We start from the raw sequence: 16537 nt of genomic DNA, 5'->3' as shown, positions 1-16537 counted from the left end.
GTTTGAAGCCAGGCATAAATCTATACTAACAAAAATGCTTAACAGAAAAATGCGTCAAAGGTTTTTGTCAAAAGGACATTATTCTCAGTCGTACGATGATTTATTTGCTTAACTTGATTTATTTGCTTAACTAGCAAGTTAAGCAAATAAATTATCGTACGACTGAGAATAATGTCCTTTTGACAAAAACCTTTGACGCAATTTTCTGTTAAGCATTTTTGTTAGTATAGATTTATGCCTGACTTCAAACCCAAGTATTCTTGAAATAATTTTTTTTTAAGTTTAATATTGCTTTTTAAATGACTTATCAAACTAATAATGATTTTTTATTGGATTTTATTGAGCGTTTAATTAGATAATCGATGTAACGCAACAAGTAAAAAATTTATACTTAAATATGAATTGTAATTGTGATATTTTTGCTTAATAAAACGAAACGATAAACCGTATCAATGATTTTAAATACAAATATTTGAGTTATTCCTTGGTGTATCAAACTTTTTTGATTGAAATTTTGTCTGAACGTATTGAAAAGTATGAAACGTCTTGTAGTTCTGTTAGAAATTTTGATACCAGCTTCTTGTATAATTTTAGTAACTGCTTTTGTACTTTTTCTTCGGATTTTAACACAAATCTTACGAATTGCCCGTTCATCGCTTGGGGTAGTGATGCGTGGCCTTTCACATTTTCCACTTCTGGCACTTTGTACAGGAATTTTTTTATCAAGTTTACCTTTAATTCTGCTAACTGTCATCACAGAAACTTTAACTAAATTTGCAATTTTTCTTTGGGAGTGATTTGAATGTTTTAACAAAGCAGATATTTCTGAAATTTTTTTTTTTTATATATCTTTAGTTTTTCCCATTTTTAGGCTCCAAAGTTCAAATGAGTCAGAAACACAAATATGCTAAACAGTCGACAAAAATTTAATTTATTACGCACGCGTTATCGCGCAAATAACAATTTTGCCACGAATATGTAAAAAGGCGCATTTCGCATGTTTTTACATATTCCTTCTTATCAATTCTAAAAACTGCCACAATTATTTATAAATGTTACTACTTCATAAAAAGAATATAGAAAATAATTATTGATATTAAAATCTCAAAGAATGTATGAGTAGAAGCAAATTAATTCATTTAAAATTCATATTTAATAGCAATTTTTGTGAAAAAACAAACTGTAGCTAATAATTTGGCCGCCCACTGTATATATATATATATATATATATATATATATATATATATATATATATATATATATATATATATATATATATATATATATATATATATATATATATATATATATATATATTTATATATATATATATATATATTTATATACAAAAAGTTATCATACAGCTAATTATTAACATTTTAATTTTTAGCAAAAAGGTTATTTAATACATAGAGCGCATATTAATTAGCAAGCTATTTTATCAGATCTTAATTACGTTAAAATTTTAAAAATGCAACAATAGACTTTTTAAAGAAAGCGATTGTTGCATTCAGTGACGGGTCCAGCATTTTTTGGTGTTTGAGATAGCTAACTTTAAAGTATGTTTATACTTATGTCAAATAATGATGCTTTGAAAAAAACTGCGATGATTGGAGTCTGGGAACAAAAAAGCCCTAAAATTTCAAAACCCCTGCCACAAACGTGAGAGCAACAAGTTGATAAAACAAATTTTTTGCTATTCTCAACTAAAGTTTATATTTAATTATAATAATTTAATAAATTTTAAGTTTCATTATACAATTTCTAAGCTAACTCTCTCAAATTGAGGAGGTTTTAAACTTTATATGGTCATAATTTTTGAACGCTGAGAGAAGTGTTATGAAACTTAAAATTTATCGATGAGTATAAATTTATTTGAGAAAAGCAAAAAAAATATTTTATCAACTTGTTGCTCTCACGTTTAGGGAAAGAGGGGTGATGAATTTTTAGGGTTTTTTGTTCCCTGCCTCCAATCATCGCAATTTTTTGTAAATTGTCGTTACTTGACATAAGTATAAACATACAAATGTTTCAAATTCCTGTTGATAAAGTCTGTAGGTAAGATAATCTCAAACACCAAAAATTGCTTTATTTCATTAAAATTAATTTATTTCACATTCTTGTCATTTTTACGTTACATTGTCACTGGTTACATTCTTGTCATTTTTACGTTATTGATGAAAATCGAAGAAAATTTCTTAATATTTTAAAGTTACTAAAGTTGCTTAAGCATTCTTCTATAGAATTAATGAACAGTAGAAGCGAACAATAGAACTTATTTAACTTAACACCAAATAAATTTTAATGCTCCAAAAGTGTTCAAAACAGTTCAAGTGTTCAAAACAGAAAATAAGAAAAAGAATTTAAGATATTTTATTTTTAATGTAGATATTGAGTTGAATTCAAAGTGTACATTAGCATTTGAATATTCACTACTTTCGCACTTAAGTTGTTTTTTAGCAAACACCCAATTTGAATTGTGTGCACTTGCTGTTTGATAACAAGATCTGCCATCGACAGACTGAATTGAAAGAAGGATAACAAGAAATTGGTTGTCATTTAGCCAGAAATCTCAGTCTTTATATTACTCATTTTGTGTTGCATTTATATCACCACATTCTATCTATGTGTCATTATTTGTGTCTGGCTTCGAAGATTTTACACAAGTTAGCCAACTGATCAATGAACAGGAATCAAGCAGCGCTCACCACACGCATTTTCTTGATTATATTTGTATAATAAACAATCAAGACATTGAAAGATTTTGTAATGCAGAAATTAGGACATAATGATGATGTACTGAAGCGGAAACAAATTCTTTCACGAGTTATTGATATTATCAAACATTTATGTAAGCAAACATTGTCATTTCGAGGTCATAGGGAAAAGAATCTTTTTTATTGGACATTGGACAATGATGAAGAAAATCATAGAAATTTCTCAGTTTTGGTAAAGCTCTAAGCCAAATATGACTCACATTTAGCTTTCCATCTATTCATGTGTCCATGATTACAATAGAAGTGTCCAAAGCGAAAGTATACTCAATGCAAGTAGATTCTGCACAAGGTATATCTGCAATAGACCAATTTAGCATTGTGATTTTTTATGATTTAAATGCTACTATACATAAAGGGCTGCTTTTTGTTGCAACAAAAGATTACAAAAGCTGCAAACTACCATGTACATATTTGGTGTTCTCAATATAGTTGTGAAGGAGGCAACCAGCTGCTACATTCACGCAGTTTCATTTTTTAACCTTTTGTAAAATGTTAAAACATTCATAGATGTGTCGTAAAAGCAAAATGAATAAAACTTTTTGAAACACTTATTGGAAAAGATGATATTAAAAAATTGAAACTGATTAGTGAAATAAGGTGGTAAGGCAAATCAAATTCTGCAACGGCGATGTTTGGAACATTTGAGGAACCATCTTTGACCATGTTTGTCAATTTGATTTTTTGTCTATCATGTATAAGTGAAGCGGAAATTTTTGATAGAAAGACGTGTCATGAAACTAAGACACCGCTCATTCCATTCCTGAAATTTGATACTATTTTGATTGCCTTTACCAACCTACGAATTTTTGAAAAAGTATGAATGAAGTTGAATGTGTTGGTTGCATTCAAGACGGGGGAGAAAACCGTAATTTAATTGCCAAGTCAATCTAAGCAATTTGATGGTGTACATAATTCCAGAAAACAGTTTATGCAACGTTAAAAAAATTTTATCAAATGCCGACATATTTTTATTTCTTTTTTATTGCTTTCGTGTTTTGCCGTATAAATTTATAAATACAACTAATGTTTCAATATAAATAAGGATGGCCTAGGCAAGAAGAGGACAAAATTTGTCTTATTGTCAAACCCCGAAATTTGATGAAATAAAAACAGAACTATTTTCATTTGCGACAAAATATGACATTTTGAAACTGTTCTTGCCCTTAACGACAACTTTGAAAGATGATTTAGATCAAAATGATGTTGGCCTCATCCGAAATAAAAAAGTTGCTGATACGCTTTTTATTGTTACATTATACATCATTAAGTTACTTATATTTAGTATTTAGTCTTTCAGCCACAAAACTATGCAGATTTATATTTAGTCTTTCAGCCACAAAACTATGCAGACTGTTCTATTTTTATACAAATGTTTAACATTTATATTAAAAACTGTACGTGGTGTCAAAAGCGCTGAAGCTCACCAACTCGAACTCCACATCGCCCGCTTGGTGACATTATATACAGGTGTGCAAGATTAAATCCCGTTAGTTAATTTGTGGGCTCCTAATGCTCTACTTAGCGCGTTTGGAGTATACAAATACCAAACACTTAGGAACTTCTCTTGTCCAGTTCTGAGATCACACCCAATTCATTGTGTTAATTGTAATTAGTTTAAAGCTACTTTATTCAAAAAATTCAAAACACGACTTATAATGATGAAGCGAAATAGAACTTTGAACAAGAAATATAATATGGTATTTAGCAGAATTTGCCCTTTACTATTTAATAAATCATAACCTATAAAGTATTTATTTAAAAAGCAATATTTAGTAATATTTTTAAAAATATATTATAATAAAACAATACGTATATCAAATGTTGAAATAAATAGCGATTGATATGAAGAGTTTGCAAAGATTGAGTATATATTAGTCAGAATCGTTTTCATAAATAATACAAACAAAAAAGTTTCGTGAAACCTCTTTCAATCTCTGACATGCATTGTGGTAGCACTCCTGGCATTCAATCTAGATTCTTTTTCTTTATCTTCACAAAAAATTACTTTGCATGACCAACAAGGTTTTTTGCATACTTGCACAACTTTTATTAAAGTTTTTTTTTTTTGTATCAGTTTTCGATTTTTTCTTCGAATATTGATTTTTTCTTATTTTCAAGATTGTTAGTTAGTTATTTTATTTCTGGTTCAATAATTCTTAATGAAGTTTTTTCAACATTTTTAACATCAATAATATATAACTTTGCTAATGAAATTATGGTACCAATCAATGGTTAGGATGCAGAGGATACTGAAATAGAATTTTATTTTTGTTGTTTCTTTAATTATTTTAGCACAATCTAGTGTTTTTTTCTCGGCTTATACAGCTTTAGTAAGTTTTTATTGAATCGCTTATCAGCATTAGGAAGTTAAAGTTGTTTTCTTTCATGCTTCTTTCTATTTTGTTGAATTTTATCCTGGTGATATTTCAGTTTTGCTGAATATGCTTCTTAAGAAAATAAAAGAACTCATGTTGATATGCTCTGTTTGTTACACTTTTTGTGCAATGACCTCAATATATGCCAAGACATATCATTTCCATCAACTGTAGAGCATTTTGATAAAAAAAAACATACAACTTTTAAACAAGGCAGAAAATAGAACTAAGCTAATTGTAGACCAGTCTCACTAACATCAGTATCTTGTAAAATTATAGATGGTATTACACGAAAAAATCATAAATCAATGTCTTAGCACTAATTTAATATTCAAAGAGTAGCACGGATTTCTTCATAGTAAATAATGCTCATCGAACTTACTTAAAACTCAGAATATACTAACAGAAGCAATGCATCAACGTTACTTCACTGATATTATCTTCACTGACTTTGCAAAAGCATTTGATAAAGTTTCACACGTCTGACTTTTAAACAAACTTAAAGCCTATGGTATGAACGGCTTGGTCTTGGACTGGATAGCCAACTGGCTAACAAATCGTTATTAACGAGTTATAATTGGAAAGCATAAATCTAAATGGAAACATTAAACAAGCGGGATTCTCAGGGGTCTGTGCTTGGTCCACTTCTTTTTATCTTATATAATAACGATCTGCCGGACTAAATTACTCATCAAATGAAGATTTATGCCGACGATTAAAAAATACTCGCAGTTCTAAAATCTGAGAAAGACAAAGTACCTTACAAGTTGACATATATAATTTAGTAGATCAGCAGCAGCTAGAGCCATCAGTAAACTTGGGACTCTAAAGAAAATATTTAGAAATCGTGGACTCTTTTTGTGAAAAGTACTCTATAAAATCTATGTAAGACCCAGTTAGAATTTACTATCCACGCTTGGTCACCACACTAGGAAAAAGAGATTGCTATTCTAGAGCAAGTACAGCATAAAGCCACTAAAACAATAATGGAAATAAAGCACTTGCCATATGAAGAAAGACTCTGTTATCTTAACTACACTTAAAGCAAGGAGAGTTCGAGATCTGATTCAACAGTTTAAACTTTCAAAATGTATTGACCAAATCTTTTTGAGAACCCTAAACTCTGCGTACCATCGAATTCCAAATACAATTTGCGATTATACAAGCTGATTATCTGTAACAACAATTTTTGTTTCTAAAAAAGAAGCATTACAAGATTGCAAAGATTTATTTATATCTTCTTCAATGTGATTTTTTGTAGATGTTTTAGAAGATTAGCAACTATTTCAAAATCCAGAGTTTTAAATTTTCATCTTTTTTAATGATGCTTGATGAAAATTTCTACATTTTCATCATCAGTTCGTTCAAAATTAGTTTTTAAACGAACTGTTTTCCTAATTTGCCGATTTTAAACTAAACTTTTAGTTTAAATCGGCAAATTAGGTAGTTAAAAACTTGCAAGTTTTTTGCTATCTAATTTGCAAGTAAAATCAACATTAAGCAAAATCAACAAAATTTTTTTAAATTGTTTTTTTAATTACGATTTCTTTGAGGTCAACGTAGTTTAAATTTTGATGGAGGCAGGTTTGCAGCTCTAACCCGGTGAATGTCTTTGTGTTGATGTAGTGGTGTGTTCATTGACTGGATAGCAATCAAAGATAATAACCAAGATAGGGTGAAAGAACATCAAGTTAGTCTGTAGCTTTTTAATATTGTTATTACTTTTATCTTTTATTGTTTTGGCGTTGTAAAGCGCACCAGCTATTTGTAAACATCAATTGTTCATGAATTTGTGCACTCCATTGTTCATAAAAGTGTTCTCATAAAAAATTATTGATTTATGTTTTGTATGATATTAATTGTCATTAAAAATTTTAATGACAATTAATATCATACAAAACATAATTAATATAAAATAAAACCGAGTCTTATCATCGCATTGTTGGTTCAGTGGTAGAATTCTCGCCTGCCACGCGGGGGACCGGGGTTCGATTCCCCGACAATGCATATGTTTTGAAAAACAGTTATTGTGAAACCGTAACAAATAAGGACAATTTTAATGAATTTTTAATGAAGTTTAATGAATTTTAAATTAAAATTAAAAGATTCCATTAAAAATTTATTAAAATTGTCCTTATTTGTTACGGTTTCACAATAACTGTTTTTCAAAACATATGCATTGTCGGGGAATCGAACCCCGGTCCCCCGCGTGGCAGGCGAGAATTCTACCACTGAACCAACAATGCGATGGTATGTATCAATTTTATTTTTTATAAAATTTAACTATAAAACGCTTTTTTTTTAAAATTTATTTTTTTAAACAAACATTTTTCAACGATCAATACTTTCTTTCTTTTACCTTTTTTATTATTGCAATTACCTTTACCTAGAATTTGTTTTATATAATACCCAGGCCGTAGGAACAAAACTTATATTATTTTGAAGGGGGGGGGGGGGGGAGGGGGGGCAGTACTTCCCCGTAAGAGGTTTAAGGACTTTTTTTTATTTTTTTGACGTCATTTTTTCATTCGATTTCTTTAAAATATATTATTTGAAAAATAAATTGGGGGAGGGGCAAACGCCCCTGCTGCCCACCCGGCTGCTACGGGCCTGTTACCTCGAATTTTATATATTACCTGTTACCTAGAATTTGTTTTATATATTAAATAAATTATCTACTTACAAGAATTGTCATTAAAACAACTTTAGCTTGAAAATTTTTGGTAAATCTCAAGCGGCTTAAAATAATTCCATTTTTCGTTTTAGAAAAAAGGGAGAATAGTGTAAAAATTGATACCAGTAATATAGTTATAATAAATGAAAATAACTTTTAACAATGATGATTTATATATTTATCACAATAATAATAGTTATCATTGTTAATAAAAAAAGTATCTATAATACTTGTAGTAAATATTTTAAGATATTTTACAGGCCGATTAAACGGCCTAAAATAATTTCATTTTCGCATTCTCGTTCGTAAAGATTTTGATAATATAAAAATTATGAAAATATAAATTTTATATTTTCATAATTTTTAAACATTTTTTACTAATTTTGATTTTTTTTATTTTCTAAATTTTTTAGACATTACAAAAAAAAAAAGAATAGTTTTCATCAATTTTTTTCTATGATGGAGAAAATTATAACTTATCTATGATGGAGAAAATTATTACTTAACATTTTTTCTATGATGGAGAAAATTATAACTTAACATTTTTACAATAATGGTCATGAAGAAAAAAATTTTAAACTAAAATTACCCTCATTAGAAAACAGGAGAAGGCGGGGTTTTAATTTAGTAAAGGATTTAATCAAAATGCTCAAATTAATAAAACGAATTGACGAAATAAGTTTTGCTTAACCCAATTGAATATTTTAATACTAATCCAGTAAATAGTATCACCGGTCAATCTTCCACATGCTAAGACCTGACTGTTGTGGAGGCACGGCTCCTATACAGCAGAGACAGTCAGGAATGCAGAGTCCCCAAGAAAGAGCAGCTTAGTCTTCTTGAGTTTAAATGTAAAGTTGCATCTTGTCTTTGTGCAGAGAAAAAGATCCTGATGCAAGGGAAGGCTAAGCTCAAAGGTTGAGGAGAAGCATGCTGAAATGAGGCGATATTTGACCGGACAACACTGGACAATGGCCTGTTTTTGCTGGAGCAAGAGGCAGATGCAAAAATCCAGGCTGCAAAGGACTTATGAAGATACAGTGTCAGAAATGCAGTGAAAACGCCGCAAAAGTGTACTCTGCTTCTCTGCAGAAAAGAACTGTTTTATGGGTTTAGTAGTTATAGACCTGTAGCAAAGTGTCCAGAGTATTTTTTAGTTGGTCATTATTCATTCTGGAAAACTGTTCATTTTGTTAACAGAAAAATGTTATTTTGTTAGAGAACATGCGATAAAAAATATTTTCAATGAATTGAATTATTTTTGTTGGTTCTTCAAATGCACAATATTACTTCTAGGTAACTTTCCTATCTACAACTTGGTCGAATGGTCGAGCGAGACGTCATAAATTAAAAATACATAAAGTGTCAATAAAAACACACAATATCTGCAAGTTTAACACAATCAAACACAGTTTTTATCCTCTAGAGTTCTAAATGACTGGAATGTACTAACAAAAGAAATTATTGAGTCAAAAAACGTAAATCAATTTAAGAACCACATTGATAAACATTTCAAATTTTAAACTTCAAACCTCAGATCATGTATATTGTTTTAATCGGTGCTAAATTTGTTGACTGTTATAGACTGAAATTCTACGTAATTTCAGCTTCAACTCATATGAATTACAGCGTCACTTTTATTCTATTCTACGTAACGAATTGGTTTTGGTAACGAATTTAGTTTTTTATTTAACACTTTTGAGTGAAGAAAAATAAGGTTTCTTCAAGTTAAGAGTTTGTAAAACTGTTTTGTTTTTTTTACTTAAAGAATTTGGTAAATTTAAATTGCTGTAATACTAAGTATTTCAGCAACAATAAAAGTAGTTAATTGAAATGTTAGTTCATTAACTTTTAGTTGGTACACACATCTTTGGAAAACAAGCTTCAATAAGAGTACACCAAATAGATATCATTGCAGTGACAGAAACCGAAATAGAGAAGTCACGGAATAAGAGGTGGTGGCGTAGCTATCTATATAAGGAAAGATTCGGTGCAATGTAAAGTGACGTTTTAAAATATTGAACAAAATCTTGAGATAATATGGGTAAATTATAGTATAACATGAAGAGAAAGTATTAATAGAATGCATATACCGCCCAGCAAATTTGAAATTATATAAGCAATTAAATAGTTACATGGTCAAACGGTTTAATTAAAGGTATTAGTACAAGTAAAAATGAACCCGACAAGAAAAACTGTAAATAAATCTTCATAGTATCAACACGTTAGTGGTGCAACGTTCTTTAACGATAATAAAACGCATATCTAACAGTATATTTGAATTGATGCACTTGCCTCCTCTTGGCAACACCAAATAAGGGCATTCTGTATTACTTTGGAAATTGATCATTAACAATGAATAGACTAAAAGCGAAAATAAATTATCAAATAAATGTTTTGACGATCATTTTTTTTTTTATCTTTAAAATGTTGTGATTCTATATAACTGATACAAATTTACAATGTTTATAAAATATATAATGGTAAGAGAAAAAAAAATAAAAATCTCAAAATTTTAAAGATTACAAAAAATATAACTGCAGGGTATCATTAATCTTAAAAGAACGCTTTAAACTTGCAGAAGATCAGATGGTCTTGTCATCAAGAATCCGCTTGTTCTAGTAATATTTTCTGTATTTTTGTTTTACATGTTTCTAATTTCACAAAATACAATGGTAGTTCATTTTATATTAGATTCACATATAATGTAAGATAATAAATAATTGATAAATGCTAGATTTTGTACTCATAAAAATATGATTAGGCATAAATAAAATAAATTTTGATTTATATATTTTTCATATGATATGTGTTATTGAAGTTTTTTGGGATTTTCGTTTCAACGTTAACTTTGGTTCAGTATTAGTGTAGTGTATGTTCATATAATTGTTTATATTTAAAACGAATTTTCAAGTAAAATTTCCAAACAATTTAGGTTATCTAATTTTGTAATTATGGCATTTCTGGATATCATTTTATTATAGAAATAGGGACCGCGGTATGAAGTCGTGAAACGCAATAGTTTTGTTTTTATAACGGTATATTAAAGTTTCCTACTTCTTGAGTGTCATATCTATGAGGAGGCTGAATAAGTGCGAATTTCATAACTGCGAATCTTCATAAGTGCGAAGCAGTTGCAAAGATTGGCATAAGTGCGAACTGGCACAAGCGCAAACTGGCATAAGTGCGCCGAAAGAATTTGCAAACATTGGCATAAGTGCGAATTGGCATAAGTGCGAACTGGCATATGTGCGAATCAATTGCAAAAACTGGCATAAGTGCGAACTGGCACAAGCGCGAACTGGCATAAGTGCGCCGAAAGAATTTGCAAACATTGGCATAAGTGCGAATTGGCATAAGTGCGAACTGGCATAAGTGCAAATTGGCATAAGTGCGAACTTGCCAATTCGCCACTCATGCCAATTTGCACTTATGCCAATGTTTACAAATTCTTTCGGCGCACTTATGCTAATTCGCGCCTGTGCCAGTTCGCACTTATGCCAGTTTTTGCAATTGATTCGCACATATGCCAGTTTGCACTTATGCCAGTTCGCACTTATGCCAATGTTTGCAAATTCTTTTGGCGCACTTATGCCAGTTCGCGCTTGTGCTAGTTCGCACTTATGCCAGTTTTTGCAAGTGATTCGCACTTATGCCAGTTCGCGCTTGTGCCAGTTCGCACTTATGCCAGTTCGCACTTATGCAGATTCGCAGTTATGAAATTCGCACTTATTCAGTCGCCCCATATCTATTTCTATTGCTTTTAAAGCAATCATTTGAGAAATGTGTTGGGACAAACCCGAGTTTATATTTCAACACAAACAATAAGTTTTGATAAATGTTTATTCTATAGGCGTTTAGTGCATTAAGGAGTTTTAATAAAGATTCAGCATGAGTGAATTTATCTTTTTTATAGACAATTCTAACGGCATGTTTTTGACGTTGATAAAGTGATTTCAAATTGGATTTATTGGTACTTGCCCATGCTATATTACCATATGTATAATAGGTTTGTATAAATGAGAAATAAAGATGTTTTAGCACGCCGATGTTTTTGGTTATTTCAGTATTTAAATAGTCAATGTGTGCTTTCCATAAAATATTTTCGTCAATAAGTAAACTTAGAAATTTAGTTGTTGAGGTTCTTTCAATATTTTTGTTTTCTATTTTTAGCAATGGTAATATATTTGGTATATATATATATATATTTTTTTTGGTTGGATGGAATAAGATGTAATTGGTTTTTTCTGTGTTTGAAGATAATTTATTAGATTTTAGCCAGATATTAAGTTTTTCAAGTTCAATATTCGTTGTTTCAAAGAGTTCTTTAATAGACTGAGATGAAAAAATAAATTAGTATCATCTGCAAACATTATGACATCAAGTTTGTTTAAGACTTTTGGAAGATCATTAATGTATATTAAGAACAATAAGGGAGCTAGAATGGAACCTTGGGTAACGCCACATTTAATCTTAAGCATTTTTGAACAGATATTTTCATCAGTATTAACACATTACCGTCTGTTTAGCAAAACAGAGAAATGCAACATTTTTTAGGCCATACTTTTCCAATTTTTTGAGCAGGATAGCATGATCAACAGTATCGAATGCTTTCGATAAATCTATAAAGATTCCTAGAACGAATTCTTTATTAACAAATGAGTAATTGATGCTATTTACAAGATCTACGACTGCATGTTCGGTTGCATGTTGCTTTTGAAAGTTGAATTGTTTTGTATTCAAGATGTTGTTGTTTGTTATATATTTATATAACTTATTATAAATTATTCGTTCGAGGAGTTTTGAGAATACAGAAAGAATTGAGATGATTGGTCTATAATTGTTTAGTAAGTATGGTTCTCCAGTTTTATATATTGGTACAATTTTTGCAATTTTTGATTTCTCTGGGACGTTTCCTATTGTAATTTAAGATTTAAATATTTCGAAGAGGGGTTTCTTTATTATCGGAAAGATACTCATTACTACATTGCTACAAACTTCATCAATTCCTGGTGCTTTGTTGATTTTTAAAGAGTTTTTTGCATTTTCGGGTTCTTCATAGCTTATTCCGTTGAAAGTTAGTTCGCTATTTAGATCAGTAAAATTATTTTCAAAGGAGTTATTTGAGGTTTGAATTTGAGGTTTAGACGCCATATTAGGGCCAGTATTTGCGAAGAAGCTGTTGAATTTCGGCAATAGAGTTCTTATCGTTGTGTTCTGTTTCACTTATAATAATTCGATCATGTAAGCTGTTTGTTTACTTTTTTTTTTCCGATTATTTCTTTCATGATGTTCCATGTTTTTTGGTATCTCTATTTGTTTTTTGAAGTAATTTAGAATAATAAATTTTTTTAAAAAGTTTTATGGTTTTTTCGAAAAGATTTTTATATTGTTTATAAGTAGATAGGTTTTCTTCATTTCTGTTTTTCAAATATTTAGCATATAGTTTTTGTTTTGTTTTTGAAGATTTTTTGATTCCGCTGGTGATCCATGGACAGCTCAAATGTTTTACTTTAATTCCTTTCTCTTTGATTGGAAAATGATTATTATAGTGTTTTAGAAAAATATCTGTGAAAGTATTATATGCAGAGTTTGTGTTCCAAAGTTACATTGTTGATACACTTTAACTTAATTTACTGCCGATAGTGTGTCTTTAAAACATCGAATAGAATTTTTTTTTTTTTATTTTATAAATTTTTTTTTCGAGTTATTATTTATTTTTGTATCATGTTTTATTGTAAAGAAAATTGGAAAATGATCTGTTAAATCAATTTTTATTATTTCTGCTTTTAAGGAGGTATCTAGAAATAAGTTGGTTAGTATGTTATCTATAGCAGAAATAGAATTCGAGGTTACCCGTGTGGGTTTATTAGTAATTGGTAAAATACAATGTTGATACATGTTATCAAAAATAATTTAGTAATCGGATACTCTTTGTATTTTAAACAACTTTGTTTAAGTCCCGGATACAGAACAACTTTTTTTGCTCTTTATTGATTTTGAGAACAATTTCTTCTAGATAATTAGAACATTTTTAAAAATTGCCTTCAGGTGGTCTATATCAGGTAGAGACTATAATATTTTAAACTTGGAGTTGATGATCTCTATTGTAAAGACCTTATTATCGGGATTAGAAATGGAGTGAACTTTTCTTACTTTTATCACTTGATCATTCCAAACATAAGTTGCGATCCCTCCTCCTTTTTTATATGCTTTCCTTTCAGAAAATAATAGTTTATAATTAGGAATTTGAAAGTTAGAGTTATTTTGGATTGATTCATCAGAACGCCAAGTTTCTGTTAGGCAAATCATACTGAATAAATAATTGCAATCAATTAGGAAATGTTCAAGTTTATCAAAATTTTTATTTATGCTTCTTATAAGTATAACTTATGTGAATTACCCAGGGCCGTGCACAGGATTTGGGGGCCCCGAGCATCCTTCAGTTTAGGGGCCCACCCCCTTTACTCCAAAAAAAAAAAGGCCTGCTTAAATTTTTTTATTATATTACTGGAATATAAGTATAATTAAATAGTCCAGCTGTTGTTTCTTACAATAATATTTTTCTTGTCTTTTGTTTAGCAAACTTTTCAATCACATCATGGAAATCAATATTTTTTGCTAATAGACACTCGATACTCAAAATGGCGAGGTCACTTGTTCGTTCTTGTCCCATAGTTGAGCGCAAAAAATTCTTGATGAGCTTCAATTTACTGAATGAACGCTCACTTGAAGCCACTGTCACTGGAATTGAAGCAAAAATACGCAATGCAATTACTATATTTCTAAAGAGTTCTCCAAGCTTCATTTCAGAAATTTTGTTTAATAAGTCAAATGGGGCAAGAGGTTCCTTTCCAAAATTTGCAGTATGAATTTGTTTTATGTGAAGCAATTCTTCATTCAGTTCATTTTCGGTCACATCACAAGAATATTTTTGCGAAAAATGTGAGCAAGCACTCTTGATTTCTGCTTGATTTCAGACAGTTTTTGATACTTTGATTTCAGACAGTTTTTGATACTTCCACAAAAAAGAGAATATAGAAAGGATTTCTTGAATTGCTGTGAAACGTGCAGTAAGTCCACCAATTACAGAATCAAAAATGTGATAAAAAACCGTTCTCCGAAATGTTGCCTCCTCTCCTGATTCTGCTTCTGTTAATTCCGTAATTTGTTCATCACCTTTAATCTGCTCCCCAAAAAAACTTTTGCGTTTCACTTTTCTGTGGATTGGAAATTCAGAACTGATTTTTGCAACATCTGCAACTAACTTGCCTTCTTTTAAAATTGTAGGCCATTCCTCCCGAACAGATTTGAGTTGACTAATCAATGCTTCAATATTTTCCACCTCAATATCAATAGTTGCTTTTCTTGCCTGAATGACCTGGTTGCAGCGGTCAATCAATGTGAGAACTTTCAGCCAAATTCCATACATGAGAACACATTTGAAGGAGCTCATATATTTTAGGGCACCTCTAATCTCAGTTTTTGCTTTAGGCGTGAGATTCAAGCTCTTAACTTCTTTCAAAGATTCAATGATTTGGCTTAAGTGATTATAGAAAGGGCGAATGCTGTCAAGTCTCTCAGTCCATCGTGTTCCTGATTGTCCATGCAAAGACACACCGTGAAGTCTCTTTTGCAATATTTCCCAGCGTTGTGGACTAGCAGAAAAGATCGTATATACGGTTTGAACAGTTCCAAAGAAAGTCTCAGCATCTGTACAGCTTGTGGCAGCATTCTGTCCACACAAATTCAATGAATGACAACCACAGTGTGAGAATACAGACAATGGGTTCTTCTTTTTTAGGATTGCTTGAACACCCTTATATTTTCCTGACATGTTGACTCCATTGTCATAGCCTTGGCCACGGCAGTCTTCAAAACAAATTTTTAATGTTTCCAAAGTTTCCAGAATTAATTCCGCAATATCAGATCCAGTCTTCTTGGCACAATCTGCAAAGATCAAAAACCGCTCTTCAATTAAAAATTTTCCAGGTTCTTTTTCATGTACATATCGAATGACAAACGAACTTTGTTCAGTATGGCTCACATCAGGAGTGGCATCAACCATAATTGAAAAATACTTTGCAGACTTGCACTCTTCTATAATTTGCCTGCGAACCTCAGCTGCACAAAGGCCAATGAATTCATTTTGAGAACGATTTGACAAGTAATGCGCCTGAAGACGTTGACCCTTGTCCTGTGATTGTTTAACTTTTATCACATGTTCCTTAAGAATTGGGTCATAATGCGAAATCAGTTCCAGCAATCCTAAGAAATTTCCATTATGAGAATCTCCAATTAGGTCAGATTTTCCATGAATAGCCAATCCAGTTCACCAAGAAACAGAATCACATCCAAGATTCGTTCCAAGATTTTTCTCCAGCTGTCAGCTTCATTGAGAATTTGGCGATTCATCAAATGTTCAATTGACTGATCAGTTTTCATTCGAGCTTCCAATTCACGCCACTGAATGTAGCATTGTTTATGGATTTTCGAATGCTCATGTTCAGGAATTCGACTGATGAGATTCTTCCACTTCTTTTCATATCCCCATCCTCCAATCATTGCAAGGGATGAAGTCATGTGTGGAAGTTAATTTCTAGGTAAAAATATTCGGCATGGAAAACAAAACAATGCTGTCTTTGCTGGGCTAAATACAAGCCAATCCCGCGAGAAGGATTCCCCATTCGGCATTCTGCTTTTCAAAACTG

The 16537-nt window shown here is 30.7% G+C and overlaps 1 protein-coding gene and 2 non-coding genes across 3 annotated transcripts; 1 reads left to right on the top strand and 2 right to left on the bottom strand.

Moving 5' to 3' along the window:
• The first annotated feature begins 7088 nt into the window (after window positions 1-7088).
• trnag-gcc (transfer RNA glycine (anticodon GCC)) lies at window positions 7089-7159 on the top strand. The gene has a single exon. It is a non-coding gene; the product is annotated as a tRNA-Gly (tRNA).
• Window positions 7160-7327: 168 nt separating this feature from the next.
• Window positions 7328-7398, bottom strand: trnag-gcc (transfer RNA glycine (anticodon GCC)). The gene has a single exon. It is a non-coding gene; the product is annotated as a tRNA-Gly (tRNA).
• A 7404-nt stretch (window positions 7399-14802) lies between these two features.
• LOC136086151 (zinc finger MYM-type protein 1-like) lies at window positions 14803-16409 on the bottom strand. The gene is made up of 2 exons (XM_065808428.1): window positions 16163-16409; window positions 14803-16094 (listed from the first exon to the last, which is right to left on the bottom strand). The coding sequence occupies exons 1-2, from the start codon at window positions 16407-16409 to the stop codon at window positions 14803-14805; spliced, it is 1539 nt and encodes a 512-aa protein (XP_065664500.1).
• Between the last annotated feature and the right edge of the window lie 128 nt (window positions 16410-16537).

This window comes from Hydra vulgaris, chromosome 10 (assembly GCF_038396675.1).
Source record: "Hydra vulgaris chromosome 10, alternate assembly HydraT2T_AEP".
NCBI lineage: Eukaryota > Metazoa > Cnidaria > Hydrozoa > Anthoathecata > Hydridae > Hydra > Hydra vulgaris.
The sequence above is the reverse complement of the archived record's forward strand: the minus strand, read 5'-3'. Positions and strand labels throughout refer to the sequence as shown.

Coding starts and splice junctions, on each gene's coding strand:
- LOC136086151 (XM_065808428.1), bottom strand. CDS start 16,409: ATGACTTCATCCCTTGCAATGATTGGAGGATGGGGATATGAAAAGAAG. Junction 16,095..16,162: donor GGATGTGATTCTGTTTCTTG/GTGAACTGGATT, acceptor GAAATTTCTTAG/GATTGCTGGAACTGATTTCG.